Source organism: Telmatherina bonti (assembly GCF_933228915.1).
Source record: "Telmatherina bonti genome assembly, chromosome: 19".
Classification (NCBI taxonomy): domain Eukaryota; kingdom Metazoa; phylum Chordata; class Actinopteri; order Atheriniformes; family Telmatherinidae; genus Telmatherina; species Telmatherina bonti.
Genome location: NC_136617.1, coordinates 6,682,711 through 6,699,543, shown reverse-complemented (window position 1 = coordinate 6,699,543; position 16,833 = coordinate 6,682,711). Strand labels below are relative to the sequence as shown.

Below are 16,833 nucleotides of genomic sequence, written 5' to 3'. Positions count from 1 at the left end.
AGACACAGCGGATATTTCAGCGTTAGAAGACCGGATCTGTGTTGGAAAAGTGTGGCATGTCTTCCCTCCGTACCTGCAAACGTCTGGAACATGGACAGCTTGCCCAGCGACGAAACCCAGAACAGTTTCTTATCGGGTAAACTCCTGAAGAAAAGCCCAACAATGATCACATCATCGCCAATGAGTTGACCAGAAGTCGTTCTGACATCTTACCTTCCAAAGTCAGCGTCCAGGATGTAGCTCAGGTTGTGGTGTCCTGGTGGAGGAAAACAGCGTCAGTAAATGGAAGTTCAGAAAATCTGCTTTCTGTGAGAACATCTAAAAGGTGGTCATACCGACGTACGTCCCCGTCATCTTGCAGCTCATGTGGCCCCAGTGAGACGTCTCAGAATTAAGCTGCAGGTTATACCTTTTACAAAACAAAACATGGAACTAAACAATTTTCATCTATATTTACATAAATATAAAATATTCGGTTTAGATAAACAGGTCTGTTATGTAAAAGAGACAATTAATAAACAAAAAAGGACAATTAATAAAGGTCAATCAAATAAAGCTTCTGTAACACACCTGATGCAGGTAAATTCTGTTTCAATTGGTTTGTTTTGTTGGGATTCCATGAATAAAATCACTTTGGTGAATCTGGGCTGCAGTTCAGTTGCGTTTGAACAGGACGATAAAACGTGATTGAGTTACTCACAAATCATCCGACTCTGGTTTCAGCAGGTCACACGGCATCCCCCCCATGAAAGATCTGAAAATGCACACAGCAAGAAAAATTCACCCCAACATTACATATGTAATGAGGCTGCAACGACTTGTCGACAACGCTGATAATGAAAATTCATTGACGGGAAATTTCATTGTCGACGTGTCGCGTTATAAATGCCCGTGACGGCGTCCAGCAGGCATCTGGTCAGGATGCCTCCTGGACCTCCCTGGTGAGGTGTTCCAGGCACGTCCCTCTGGGAGGAGACCCCGGGGAAGACCCAGGACACGCTGGAGGGATTACATCTCTCGGCTGGCCTGGGAACGCCTCGGGATCCCCCCGCAGAGTTGGCAAATGTGGCTGGGGAGAGGGAAGTCTGGGCTTCCCTGGTTAGGCTGCTGCCCCCGTGAACCAAACCCGGAGAAGTTGTAGAAGATGGATGGATGGATGGATGGATGGATGGATGGATGGACGGACGACTTTGATACGGGCACTCATTTATTTATTCTTTTTTTTTTTTGTTCCGAATATTGTCACTATTCTACTTATATGATGTTGTATTGCAGGACTGTAGTAGTTTATTTTGTTTTGCGAATACTGTGACTTTAGCAGCTTAGACACGCCTTTCTTTTTTCTCTCTTTTTTTCCCTTCAACTTCTTTTTTTCCTCTTTCCCTGCCAGGTCCAGCACGGCCATATCAAGACTGATGATGATTACAAAAAACATTAATAAATAAGAATAATAATAAAATATTCAGGTTATGAAGGGCAGCTATAGACATGAGATGTCTCCCCTAACAGAGAAAATCTGTCTGGGAAAAATATGGCGCACAGATTGTTGTTCTGTCTGCTGAGATGCTGGACAGGACAGGTTGAAAAATAAATAAATAAATAAAATAAACGCCGCAACGGCTTTGCTAATAAAACGCTGCTCCAGGCGACTTAACGCCGTTTACCAGCCACGGCTTTTCATACAGTATAAAAACTCTAAACACCAAGCAAACGATGCAAAGCACCACAGGAAGTGCTGGGGGCAGTATTGTCATTTTGATTAACCAACGAAAAAGAAAATGACGGCGCAACCTGTTTTCAAAGTTTGGGGATATTTCACGCTAAACAAAGTGTCAAACAGGTGAAATGTGTCGTCTGACACGCAGAGTCGGCGTACCACGGCAGCACGACGGTCATGCATGAGCATCTAGAAGGAAACCACCCCGGAGTCATGGTTTCCAGCGTTCCGGATGGCAAAGTTAGCATTAGCTAAAGTTAGCATAAGCTAAAGTCAGCATTAGCTAAAGTCAGCATTAGCTAAAGTTAGCATTAGCTAAAGTTAGCATTAGCGAGTAGCGATGTGCTGCTGTTACCTCTGCCAAAGAGCTTCTGTTTTTACCGCCGTTTATTTGTTTGTGTTCAAGATAACTCAGAAAGTTATGGAGAGATTTTCATGAAGTTTTCAGGAGTTGTTGGAAATGTGAAAAGGAAGAAGGGATTTAATTCTGGTGGTGGTCCAGATCACCGTTTGGATTCAGGAATGTTTTAAAGGATTCTGGTCCTTGTTTACCTACAAAACAGGCTTTTTCAAGATGTAAATAACCATTTCAATGCAATTCTACCAAATTTAAGATGCTGAAATATTTTCTTTATCCTGTTTTCCTTTCGAGGCAAATTCTGTCCAGCTTGGATATGACACTATAGCTAAGTTAGGATATTTCAGAATAAATTAGTAGAAAGATGTTAAGCTTAAATTTATGATTCAACTGGTTCAGGAGTTTTTGTTAACTTACTAAAGGACATTATGTTGGGACTGACTGGGAATCAGGGGGACATTCATTTGATGCAGATGGAGAGAGTGGGGTAAAACATACTGGAACCTGTAAATAGAGCTGCGTCAACTGGAAGCACAGATGGTGGGCGGGACAGAAATAATCGTGGATAATCAGCTAATCGAAAAAAATTATTTACAGATTAGTCGACTATTAAAATAATCGCTAGTTGCAGCCCATTGATTTATAAACACAACTCTATTGCAACATATTATATATATATATATATATATATATATATATATATGTTGCAATAGAGTTATGTTTATAAATATATATACATATACATATATATATATCTATATAGATATAGATATATCTATATAGATATAGATATAGATATATCTATATAGATATAGATATAGATATATATATATGTAGATATATATATATATATATATGTAGATATATATATATATATATATATATATATATATATATATATATATATATATATATATATATATATATATATTATATGTTGCAATAGAATTATGTTTATAAATCAATGGGTCTCAAACGTTTTGTGTCGCATATTAAATGTGTCATCCTGCAGTTCTCTTCTAAAATGGCCCATTTATACTGTACTCAGATGATGGATACGCAGACGGATGGGCAGTTTTGTCTATCTCCATGTGGTATTTGGTCCGTTTCGAGAGGCTTAGCTAACTGTCGCTTGATGCAGAAAATGAAGCAACACCACCGGAAACCACAGGGGGCAGTGTTAAGTTGTATAACCGACAGTAACTGCTATCAACCGATGTCAAGACACAGAGGACAACTCTGAAATCAGCACTGCCCACTAGTTTCAGTCCTTTGCAAGACTCCGTTTCCTTGGTGATGCGTAAACTTCACAAATTTTATTGCATCTTCATACCTGACAAAACGAACGTTGAGGCCGTTTGAGCTCACATCCGTGTTGCTTCCATACACGTCAGAGTAAATCTGCCCTTGCAGCGTCACCAGTGTGCCTGCAGAAGGTTCCAAGTGGGTTAAACATGAAGGTTTAAACAGAACTCAGCCACTTTCCCGCAGTCTGTTCGCACTGTACCTGGAGGGCCACTGACTGGACTCAGGGAGGAGATGGTAGGTGTGCGATACTCCACAGACTGAGGAGAGTCACAGCAAACATGAAGCCAGAGGAAACCGGGGAATCCCAAACATGACTGGTAAAAGCTGGTTAACTTGTGGTCAACTTACATAGAAGCTGCAGTGGTAGGGTTTATAATTCCCGTTACATATGTTGCTGTCAGGAACGGGGACTCCATCCACGCTGACGTGGACCACATACTGACCATATGGCATCGCTCTGCAGTGGACAGAACGGTTGTATTACACGGTGACGTCACCGATGTGGCCTTTAAAAAGCCAGGATGCTGGCATACCTGGTGTAACACAAGATCTGGTTGGCATGCGTCGAGTCTCTCTCCACATCGCAGGGGACCGACAAGGTGTCCGACACCAGGGTCACGCGGTTTCCAAACGTGTCGTCTGTGGGGTTCAGCTGAAACTGTTGCTCTTGAGCAAAACCTGACAAAGGAAAGCCACAATGATGAAAGATATAAAAACTAACGCATGCTTGTAGATCCAGGTTCGAGTCAACCAACACAGACAACTCTGATGCTGGATCGGGTGGAACGGGAGATTCTCATCATGATGAGGTGGAACAGGAGATTCTCATCATGATGAGGTGGAACGGGAGATTCTCATGGTGGTGAGGTGGAACGGGAGATTCTCATCATGATGAGGTGGAACGAGAGATTCTCATGGTGATGAGGTGGAACGGGAGATTCTCATCATGATGAGGTGGAAGGCGAGATTCTCATCATGATGAGGTGGAACGGAGATTCTCATGGTGATGAGGTGGAACGGGAGATTCTCATCATGATGAGGTGGAACGGGAGATTCTCATCATGATGAGGTGGAAGGGGAGATTCTCATCATGATGAGGTGGAACGGAGATTCTCATGGTGATGAGGTGGAACGGGAGATTCTCATGGTGATGAGGTGGAACGGGAGATTCTCATCATGATGAGGTGGAACGGGAGATTCTCATCAAGATGTGGTGGAACGGGAGATTCTCATCATGATGTGGTGGAACGGAAGATCCTCATCATGATGTGGTGGAACGGGAGATTCTCATGATGAGGTGGAACGGGAGATTCTCATCATGATGAGGTGGAACAGGAGATTCTCATCATGATGAGGTGGAACGGGAGATTCTCATGGTGATGAGGTGGTACGGGAGATTCTCATGGTGGTGAGGTGGAACGGGAGATTCTCATCATGATGAGGTGGAACGAGAGATTCTCATGGTGATGAGGTGGAACGGGAGATTCTCATCATGATGAGGTGGAAGGCGAGATTCTCATCATGATGAGGTGGAACGGAGATTCTCATGGTGATGAGGTGGAACGGGAGATTCTCATCATGATGAGGTGGAACGGGAGATTCTCATCATGATGAGGTGGAAGGGGAGATTCTCATCATGATGAGGTGGAACGGAGATTCTCATGGTGATGAGGTGGAACGGGAGATTCTCATGGTGATGAGGTGGAACGGGAGATTCTCATCATGATGAGGTGGAACGGGAGATTCTCATCAAGATGTGGTGGAACGGGAGATTCTCATCATGATGTGGTGGAACGGAAGATCCTCATCATGATGTGGTGGAACGGGAGATTCTCATGATGAGGTGGAACGGGAGATTCTCATCATGATGAGGTGGAACGGGAGATTCTCATGGTGATGAGGTGGAATGGGAGATTCTCATGGTGATGAGGTGGAATGGGAGATTCTCATCATGATGAGGTGGAACGGGAGATTCTCATGGTGATGAGGTGGAACGGGAGATTCTCATGGTGATGAGGTGAACGGGAGATTCTCATGGTGATGAGGTGGAACGGGAGATTCTCATCATGATGAAGTGGAAGGGGAGATTCTCATCATGATGTGGTGAAACGGGAGATTCTCATGGTGATAAGGTGGAACGGGAGATTTTCATGGTGATGAGGTGGAATGGGAGATTCTCATCATGATGGGGTGGAACGGGAGATTCTCATCCTGATGGGATGGAACGGGAGATTCTCATGGTGATGAGGTGGAACAGGAGATTCTCATGATGAGGTGGAACGGGAGATTCTCATCCTGATGGGGTGGAACGGGAGATTCTCATGGTGATGAGGTGGAACGGGAGATTCTCATCCTGGTGGGGTGAAACGGGAGATTCTCATGGTGATGAGGTGGAACAGGAGATTCTCATGATGAGGTGGAACGGGAGATTCTCATCCTGATGGGGTGGAACAGGAGATTCTCATCCTGATGGGGTGGAACGGGAGATTCTCATCATGATGAGGTGGAACGGGAGATTCTCATGGTGATGAGGTGGAACAGGAGATTCTCATCCTGATGGGGTGGAACGGGAGATTCTCATCATGATGAGGTGGAACGGGAGATTCTCATGGTGATGAGGTGGAATGGGAGATTCTCATGGTGATGAGGTGGAATGGGAGATTCTCATCATGATGAGGTGGAACGGGAGATTCTAATCCTGATGGGGTGGAACGGGAGATTCTCATCATGATGAGGTGGAACGGGAGATTCTCATGGTGATGAAGTGGAACAGGAAATTCTCATGATGAGGTGGAACGGGAGATTCTCATGGTGATGAGGTGAACGGGAGATTCTCATGGTGATGTGGTGGAATGGGAGATTCTCATGGTGATGAGGTGGAACGGGAGATTCTCATCATGATGAGGTGGAAGGGGAGATTCTCATCATGATGTGGTGAAACGGGAGATTCTCATGGTGATGAGGTGGAACGGGAGATTTTCATGGTGATGAGGTGGAACGGGAGATTCTCATCATGATGGGGTGGAACAGGAGATTCTCATCCTGATGGGGTGGAACGGGAGATTCTCATGGTGATGAGGTGGAACAGGAGATTCTCATGGTGATGAGGTGAACGGGAGATTCTCATGGTGATGTGGTGGAATGGGAGATTCTCATGGTGATGAGGTGGAACGGGAGATTCTCATCATGATGAGGTGGAAGGGGAGATTCTCATCATGATGTGGTGAAACGGGAGATTCTCATGGTGATGAGGTGGAACGGGAGATTCTCATCATGATGGGGTGGAACAGGAGATTCTCATCCTGATGGGGTGGAACGGGAGATTCTCATGGTGATGAGGTGGAATGGGAGATTCTCATGGTGATGAGGTGGAATGGGAGATTCTCATCATGATGAGGTGGAACAGGAGATTCTCATCCTGATGGGGTGGAACGGGAGATTCTCATCCTGATGAGGTGGAACGGGAGATTCTCATGGTGATGAGGTGGAACAGGAGATTCTCATGATGAGGTGGAACGGGAGATTCTCATCCTGATGGGGTGGAACGAGAGATTCTCATCCTGATGGGGTGGAACGGGAGATTCTCATGGTGATGAGGTGGAACGGGAGATTCTCATCATGATGAGGTGGAACAGGAGATTCTCATGGTGATGAGGTGGAATGGGAGATTCTCATGGTGATGAGGTGGAATGGGAGATTCTCATCATGATGAGGTGGAACGGGAGATTCTCATGGTGATGAGGTGGAACGAGAGATTCTCATCATGATGGGGTGGAACGGGAGATTCTCATTCTGATGGGGTGGAACGGGAGATTCTCATGGTGATGAAGTGGAACGGGAGATTCTCATGGTGATGAAGTGGAACGGGAGATTCTCATCATGATGAGGTGGAACAGGAGATTCTCATGGTGAGGTGGAACGGGAGATTCTCATGGTGATGAGGTGGAACAGGAGATTCTCATGGTGATGAGGTGGAACGGGAGATTCTCATCATGATGAGGTGGAACGGGACATTCTCATGGTGATGAGGTGGAACGGGAGATTCTCATGGTGATGAGGTGGAACAGGAGATTCTCATGATGAGGTGGAACGGGACATTCTCATGGTGATGAGGTGGAACAGGAGATTCTCATGGTGATGAGGTGGAACGGGAGATTCTCATCATGATGAGGTGGAACGGGAGATTCTCATGGTGATGAGGTGGAACGGGAGATTCTCATGGTGATGAGGTGGAACGGGAGATTCTCATGGTGATGAGGTGGAACGGGAGATTCTCATCATGATGAGGTGGAACAGGAGATTCTCATGGTGATGAGGTGGAATGGGAGATTCTCATGGTGATGAGGTGGAATGGGAGATTCTCATCATGATGAGGTGGAACGGGAGATTCTCATGGTGATGAGGTGGAACGAGAGATTCTCATTCTGATGGGGTGGAACGGGAGATTCTCATGGTGATGAAGTGGAACGGGAGATTCTCATGGTGATGAGGTGGAACAGGAGATTCTCATGATGAGGTGGAACGGGAGATTCTCATCCTGATGGGGTGGAACAGGAGATTCTCATCCTGATGGGGTGGAACGGGAGATTCTCATCATGATGAGGTGGAACGGGAGATTCTCATGGTGATGAGGTGGAACAGGAGATTCTCATCCTGATGGGGTGGAACGGGAGATTCTCATCATGATGAGGTGGAACGGGAGATTCTCATGGTGATGAGGTGGAATGGGAGATTCTCATGGTGATGAGGTGGAATGGGAGATTCTCATCATGATGAGGTGGAACGGGAGATTCTCATCCTGATGGGGTGGAACGGGAGATTCTCATCATGATGAGGTGGAACGGGAGATTCTCATGGTGATGAAGTGGAACAGGAAATTCTCATGATGAGGTGGAACGGGAGATTCTCATGGTGATGAGGTGAACGGGAGATTCTCATGGTGATGTGGTGGAATGGGAGATTCTCATGGTGATGAGGTGGAACGGGAGATTCTCATCATGATGTGGTGAAACGGGAGATTCTCATGGTGATGAGGTGGAACGGGAGATTTTCATGGTGATGAGGTGGAACGGGAGATTCTCATCATGATGGGGTGGAACAGGAGATTCTCATCCTGATGGGGTGGAACGGGAGATTCTCATGGTGATGAGGTGAACGGGAGATTCTCATGGTGATGAGGTGAACGGGAGATTCTCATGGTGATGTGGTGGAATGGGAGATTCTCATGGTGATGAGGTGGAACGGGAGATTCTCATCATGATGAGGTGGAAGGGGAGATTCTCATCATGATGTGGTGAAACGGGAGATTCTCATGGTGATGAGGTGGAACGGGAGATTTTCATGGTGATGAGGTGGAACGGGAGATTCTCATCATGATGGGGTGGAACAGGAGATTCTCATCCTGATGGGGTGGAACGGGAGATTCTCATGGTGATGAGGTGGAACAGGAGATTCTCATGATGAGGTGGAACGGGAGATTCTCATGGTGATGAGGTGAACGGGAGATTCTCATGGTAATGTGGTGGAATGGGAGATTCTCATGGTGATGAGGTGGAACGGGAGATTCTCATCATGATGAGGTGGAAGGGGAGATTCTCATCATGATGTGGTGAAACGGGAGATTCTCATGGTGATGGGGTGGAACGGGAGATTTTCATGGTGATGAGGTGGAACGGGAGATTCTCATCATGATGGGGTGGAACAGGAGATTCTCATCCTGATGGGGTGGAACGGGAGATTCTCATGGTGATGAGGTGGAACAGGAGATTCTCATGGTGATGAGGTGAACGGGAGATTCTCATGGTGATGTGGTGGAATGGGAGATTCTCATGGTGATGAGGTGGAACGGGAGATTCTCATCATGATGAGGTGGAAGGGGAGATTCTCATCATGATGTGGTGAAACAGGAGATTCTCATGGTGATGAGGTGGAACGGGAGATTTTCATGGTGATGAGGTGGAACGGGAGATTCTCATCATGATGGGGTGGAACAGGAGATTCTCATCCTGATGGGGTGGAACGGGAGATTCTCATGGTGATGAGGTGGAACAGGAGATTCTCATGATGAGGTGGAACGGGAGATTCTCATCCTGATGGGGTGGAACAGGAGATTCTCATCCTGATGGGGTGGAACGGGAGATTCTCATCATGATGAGGTGGAACGGGAAATTCTCATGGTGATGAGGTGGAATGGGAGATTCTCATGGTGATGAGGTGGAATGGGAGATTCTCATCATGATGAGGTGGAACAGGAGATTCTCATCCTGATGGGGTGGAACGGGAGATTCTCATCATGATGAGGTGGAACGGGAGATTCTCATGGTGATGAAGTGGAACAGGAGATTCTCATGATGAGGTGGAACGGGAGATTCTCATGGTGATGAGGTGGAACGGGAGATTCTCATGGTGATGAGGTGAACGGGAGATTCTCATGGTGATGAGGTGGAATGGGAGATTCTCATGGTGATGAGGTGGAACAGGAGATTCTCATCATGATGAGGTGGAAGGGGAGATTCTCATCATGATGTGGTGAAACGGGAGATTCTCATGGTGATGAGGTGGAACGGGAGATTTTCATGGTGATGAGGTGGAACAGGAGATTCTCATCCTGATGGGGTGGAACGGGACATTCTCATGGTGATGAGGTGGAACAGGAGATTCTCATGATGAGGTGGAACGGGAGATTCTCATCCTGATGGGGTGGAACGGGAGATTCTCATGGTGATGTGGTGGAACGGGAGATTCTCATCCTGATGGGGTGGAACGGGAGATTCTCATGGTGATGAGGTGGAACAGGAGATTCTCATGATGAGGTGGAACGGGAGATTCTCATCCTGATGGGGTGGAACGAGAGATTCTCATCCTGATGGGGTGGAACGGGAGATTCTCATCCTGATGGGGTGGAACGAGAGATTCTCATCCTGATGGGGTGGAACGGGAGATTCTCATCATGATGAGGTGGAACAGGAGATTCTCATGGTGATGAGGTGGAATGGGAGATTCTCATGGTGATGAGGTGGAATGGGAGATTCTCATCATGATGAGGTGGAACGGGAGATTCTCATGGTGATGAGGTGGAACGAGAGATTCTCAACATGATGGGGTGGAACGGGAGATTCTCATTCTGATGGGGTGGAACGGGAGATTCTCATGATGATGAAGTGGAACGGGAGATTCTCATGGTGATGAAGTGGAACGGGAGATTCTCATCATGATGAGGTGGAACAGGAGATTCTCATGGTGAGGTGGAACGGGACATTCTCATGGTGATGAGGTGGAACAGGAGATTCTCATGGTGATGAGGTGGAACGGGAGATTCTCATCATGATGAGGTGGAACGGGACATTCTCATGGTGATGAGGTGGAACGGGAGATTCTCATGGTGATGAGGTGGAACAGGAGATTCTCATGATGAGGTGGAACGGGACATTCTCATGGTGATGAGGTGGAACAGGAGATTCTCATGGTGATGAGGTGGAACGGGAGATTCTCATCATGATGAGGTGGAACGGGAGATTCTCATGGTGATGAGGTGGAACGGGAGATTCTCATGGTGATGAGGTGGAACGGGAGATTCTCATGGTGATGAGGTGGAACGGGAGATTCTCATCATGATGAGGTGGAACGGGAGATTCTCATGGTGAGGAGGTGGAATGGGAGATTCTCATGGTGATGAGGTGGAATGGGAGATTCTCATCATGATGAGGTGGAACGGGAGATTCTCATGGTGATGAGGTGGAACGAGAGATTCTCATCATGATGGGGTGGAACGGGAGATTCTCATTCTGATGGGGTGGAACGGGAGATTCTCATGGTGATGAAGTGGAACGGGAGATTCTCATGGTGATGAAGTGGAACGGGAGATTCTCATCATGATGAGGTGGAACAGGAGATTCTCATGGTGATGAGGTGGAACAGGAGATTCTCATGATGAGGTGGAACGGGACATTCTCATGGTGATGAGGTGGAACAGGAGATTCTCATGGTGATGAGGTGGAACGGGACATTCTCATGGTGATGAGGTGGAACGGGAGATTCTCATGGTGATGAGGTGGAACAGGAGATTCTCATGATGAGGTGGAACGGGACATTCTCATGGTGATGAGGTGGAACAGGAGATTCTCATGGTGATGAGATGGAACGGGAGATTCTCATCATGATGAGGTGGAACGGGACATTCTCATGGTGATGAGGTGGAACGGGAGATTCTCATGGTGATGAGGTGGAACAGGAGATTCTCATGATGAGGTGGAACGGGACATTCTCATGGTGATGAGGTGGAACAGGAGATTCTCATGGTGATGAGGTGGAACGGGAGATTCTCATCATGATGAGGTGGAACGGGAGATTCTCATGGTGATGAGGTGGAACGGGAGATTCTCATGGTGATGAGGTGGAACGGGAGATTCTTATCATGATGAGGTGGAACGGGAGATTCTCATGGTGATGAGGTGGAACAGGAGATTCTCATGATGAGGTGGAACGGGAGATTCTCATCATGATGAGGTGGAACGGTAGATTCTCATTCGTCATTATGGAGCAAAATCTCTCAAATTCACACTCGGCTGCGAATCGCTCAAGCGAGAGCTGGAGATCACGACCAGATGAAGCCAACAGGACCACGTCATCCGCAAAAAGCAGGGACCCAATCCTGAGGCCACCAAGTCGGATCCCCTCAACCCCTCGGCTGCGCCTAGAAATTCTGTCCATATAAGTTATGAACAGAATCGGTGATAAAGGGCAGCCTTGGCGGAGTCCAACCCTCACCGGAAACGGATCCGACTTACTACCGGCAATGCGGACCAAGCTCTGACACCTGTCGTACAGGGACCGGACAGCTCGTACAAGGGGGTCCGGTACCCCATACTCCCGGAGTACCCCCCACAGGAGCCCCCGGGGGACACGGTCGAATGCCTTCTCCAGGTCCACAAAGCACATGTAGACTGGTTGGGCAAACTCCCATGCCCCCTCCAGGACCCCAGAGAGGGTATAGAGCTGGTCCACTGTTCCGCGACCAGGACGAAAACCACACTGCTCCTCCTCAATCCGGGATTCGACTATCCGGCGGACCCTCCTCTCCAGGACCCCTGAATAGACCTTACCAGGGAGGCTGAGGAGTGTGATTCCCCTGTAATTGGAACACACCCTCCGGTCCCCCTTCTTAAAAAGGGGGACCACCACCCTGGTCTGCCAGTCCAGCGGTACTGCCCCCGATGTCCACGCGATGCTGCAGAGGCGTGTCAGCCAGGACAGCCCCATAGCATCCAGAGCCTTAAGGAACTCCGGGCGGATCTCATCCACCCCCGGGGCCTTGCCGCCAAGGAGCTTTTTGACCACCTCAGCGACTTCAGCCCCAGAGATAGGAGAGTCCACCCCTGAGTCCACCAGCTCTGCTCCCTCATGGGAAGCCGTGTTGGTAGGATTGAGGAGGTCTTCGAAGTATTCCCTCCACCGACCCACAACGTCCCGAGTTGAGGTCAGCAGCTCCCCACCTCCACTGTACACAGTATTGATGGAGCACTGCTTCCCCCCCCTGAGCCGCCGGATGGTGGAACCAGAATCTCCTCGAAGCCGTCCGGAAGTCTTTCTCCATGGCCTCGCCGAACTCCTCCCATGCCCGAGTTTTTGCCTCGGCAACGGCCGAAGCCGCATGCCGCTTAGCCCGTCGGTACCCATCAGCTGCCTCCAGAGTCCCACAGGCCAAGAAGGCCTGATAGGACTCCTTCTTCAGCTTGACAGCATCCCTCACTGCTGGTGTCCACCAACGAGTCCTGGGACTTCTTTTCATTAATTTTTATTGACTCATGTTTAGCTTTGTGTTGTTGATGGATTCATCTTTACGCATTTCATGTGTATGCAGAGCACTTTAACTATCCCGTTTTGGCTGGAAAATTCCGTTTTCTACCCATTTCACCCGCACCTTTCCCGCATTTAAATCTCCATCTTTCTGGAGAATTTCCCTCCTTTTAAAACCCAGAACTTGGCAGGTTTGGCCTGACTGTCCAGCCTGCAGGAGGAACATTGCTGGTTTTCCTACCTTCTCCGATGATGGTGAGTCGTGTTGCTCCGTTGGAGCTTCCAATATGTGGGGAAACATATCGAACCTTCTGCGCACCTGAAAGCAAAGAGAAACCCACATTTAGAGAAGAAAACTTATCTTTCATCCGACCAGCCGCTGCTGATGAAACCTTTTCCTGTTTCTCACCGCAGAAGCAGCAGAAAGCAGCGAGCAGAGCCGCCAGCCTCACCGACGTCTCCATCCCGCCTCACCTGCACGTGGCTGCGCGAGCTCTGGGGGGAGAGGGGGGGGGGGGGGGGGGGGGGGGGGGGTCGCAAAGCCTCGTCACACCTCTTTAAACGGACTATTTTACGCTGTCTTTAAGCAATGAAAGTCCCAGAATGAAATAAATTCATTTGTCATTTATCTTATGACGTAAATAAACACCTGTTTACGTCATTTTTCATTAAATGCAAGTTTAAAACGCAGAAAACTCACCTGCTGAGTGACGTAAAGAAGGTCCTCCTCTACACCTGCTCCCTCGCAGAGCAGCTGTCTGGAGCCAGAGAGGTGCTCCGGATCTTTATAAGGTCCCCGGGTCCCGCCTCCCACCTGGACCTGCTGGGAGGAGACTGGGACCAGCCCACCAGAGACCGGACCAGCAGGACTCAGAGCAGAACTGCTCCTGGGAGGGAAACTGAGTAGGAAGGAGCCGCAAGTCCAGCTTCATGACGGGAATCTGGAGTCCGAATCTGATGAAAGAGCCGCGGAAGTGAAAGAAGATGATGATGAAGAAAAGCTTTTTTTTCTTTCTTCTTTTTTCTCCCTAAAATGTGAAATTCTTCCAACACTGAAAAGTAAAAGTTGTTTTAATATCATGCTTTTTAATTCCCATCTGGGATTAATCTGTTTTTCATTTGAACTTTATTTCAGCTTTTTTTTTCTCCTCAGCAGTTTCTGATTGAAATATCTTGATTTATATCATTAAAACAAAACATGTAGACAGGAACGTTGTAGGTGTGTGCAGTTATTAATATATATTGTATTGTATTGTATTGTATTCTATTCTATTCTATTCTATTCTATTCTACAGTCATTTAGCAGACGCTTTTATCCAAAGCGACTTACATATGAGTGAGAACAACACAAGCAGGAAATCAAACAGTAGAGGACATGGTAGGAAGGTGCTGGTGGACTGTCCAGTTGGACGCAGGTCCTTCCATGAAGTGCTACAGGCTTTTTTTGTTTCTTTGGTTTTGTTTTTTGTTTTTGTTTTTTGTTGTTGTTTACTCCCTTCCCACCCCATAATATCACATGACATATAAATATATGTTAATATCATGTTATAATACAAAGAATTAATACCATGAAGTTTGTTGCAAAGAACTGGGCTAAGTTCTCCCACTTTCCAATAAATACAGCTAAACTAAGTGTTGAAGTTCTCCTTGAAGAGCTGAGTCTTCAGCTTGCTCTTTAAAGTAGACAGGGACTCTGCAGAGCGGACCGAGTTTGGGAGATCATTCCACCATCGTGGAACAACAGAGGAAAAGAGTCTGGCTGGTGATTTAGTCCCACGTATTGGTGGTAACACGAGGCGTCTTTCACTGGTGGAACGTAGCTGTGGAGAGGGAGTGTAGGTCTGGATTAGGGAGTGAAGGTAGACGGGAGCCGTTTCAGTTATTGTTTTGTAAGACAGAAGCAAAGCTTTAAATTTGATGCGTGCTGCAACTGGAAGCCAGTGAAGAGCGATTAGCAGCGGAGTGACATGAGGTCATTTGGGTTGGTTGAAAACCAGACACGCTGCTGGTTCTGGATCATCTGCAGAGGTTTAACCCGCATGCAGGCAGACCTGCCAGTAGGGAACTGCAGTAATCGATAAGTGAGATGACCAGAGCCTGAACCAGAAGCTGAGTCATGTGTTCTGTCAGGTACGTCTGATTCTCTTGATGTTGTAGAGAGTATATCGGCATATCACAGAAACAACATTTCATGCAGAGAAGGATGATCCAGTTCATCCATGACTCACTGCCCCCCCCCAGCGGGGAGGCTACATCCCACCTCCCCGTCTGAAACACGGTCATGCGTTTATTTTGGGAAATTCTGCCACACTTTCTGAAAAAAGAAAAAAAAACAAAACAGGAAGTGACCGAATTTCAGCCTGGAAGACTATTTGAAGACTCCCCTCGTTGCATCAGCGTTGCTCAGAAAGAGGTTCAGATCAGTGATGTCATCACAGGATCCTGCTGACCAGGCTGGAGAACTGGGTTGGACATCCCGGACTGGTCCTTAACTGGTCCCGGACTGGTCCTTAACTGGTCCCTTACTGGTTCTGGTCCTGTTTGGAAGACTGGAGTTGTTTTATCAGCAGATGTGGATCTGAACCCGTGGAGTCCCTCAGGGGTCAGTCCTCGGACTTCTTCTGTTAACCCCGTGGATCGAGTATTTTACCGTCGATCATCGGTTATGATCACGATTCACCGCTTTCTGTCTGTCCGTTACCATGACGACCAGTCTGGCAGACTTCCGGTCTGGAGCAAAAAATTCCTGCAGGAAAGAATTCCCGACAAAAACTCAGATGGTTCTGTCCGCTGAGTGGTAAACACTGAGATCTGGTCCAGAACCTGGAGACTCTGAGACCAGGTCCGGAACCTGGAGACTCTGAGACCAGGTCCGGAACCTGGAGACACTGAGACCAGGTCCGGAACCTGGAGACTCTGGGACCAGGTCCGGAACCTGGAGACACTGAGACCAGGTCCGGAACCTGGAGACTCTGGGACCAGGTCCGGAACCTGGAGACTCTGAGACCAGGTCCGGAACCTGGAGACACTGAGACCAGATCCGGAACCTGGAGACTCTGGGACCAGGTCCGGAACCTGGAGACACTGAGACCAGGTCCGGAACCTGGAGACTCTGGGACCAGGTCCGGAACCTGGAGACTCTGGGACCAGGTCCGGAACCTGGAGACTCTGAGACCAGGTCCGGAACCTGGAGACTCTGGGACCAGGTCCGGAACCTGGAGACACTGAGACCAGGTCTGGAACCTGGAGACTCTGAGACCAGGTCCGGAACCTGGAGACACTGAGACCAGGTCCAGAACCTGAACGCACCACACCTGCAGAAAAACCTTCTGAACTCTGCCGCGTGCCGATGAGACACGCACACGCAGCCCACGCGCATGATGACAGAGGAAACAGAAATAACCCCCATCAGGCTGAAATGGGTGAAAAACGGAACCAAAGCCGGCGTGTTGTCCCGCAGGTTGCGTGACGCAAGACGTGGGAACGTCACAGCATCCGGATCAGCTTCCTCGCTGATGCCACGCGTGGAAAACTGCTGACAGGATTCCTGGAAGGGAAACATTGCAGAAGGTCTGCAGCGCGAGACGTGACTGAACTTTTCAGGGATTAAATCACTTTATTTCCCGCCATAAAAGCTGAATTTCACGCGAATATT

General features: G+C 48.0%; 1 protein-coding gene across 1 annotated transcript in view; it reads right to left on the bottom strand.

The window, feature by feature from the left end:
• The window catches only part of pkhd1l1.1 (PKHD1 like 1, tandem duplicate 1), a gene marked incomplete at both ends in the record, with an annotated part of 67,589 nt that extends 53,947 nt beyond the window's left edge, over window positions 1-13,642 (bottom strand). Inside the window, 10 exons of the mRNA XM_079259251.1 lie at window positions 74-144; window positions 214-256; window positions 336-409; window positions 701-754; window positions 3,409-3,502; window positions 3,583-3,640; window positions 3,732-3,840; window positions 3,917-4,061; window positions 13,420-13,497; window positions 13,588-13,642. Coding sequence (XP_079115377.1) covers window positions 74-144; window positions 214-256; window positions 336-409; window positions 701-754; window positions 3,409-3,502; window positions 3,583-3,640; window positions 3,732-3,840; window positions 3,917-4,061; window positions 13,420-13,497; window positions 13,588-13,642 — 781 coding nt within the window. The remainder of the gene's footprint in view (window positions 1-73; window positions 145-213; window positions 257-335; window positions 410-700; window positions 755-3,408; window positions 3,503-3,582; window positions 3,641-3,731; window positions 3,841-3,916; window positions 4,062-13,419; window positions 13,498-13,587) is intronic.
• Window positions 13,643-16,833: the final 3,191 nt, after the last annotated feature.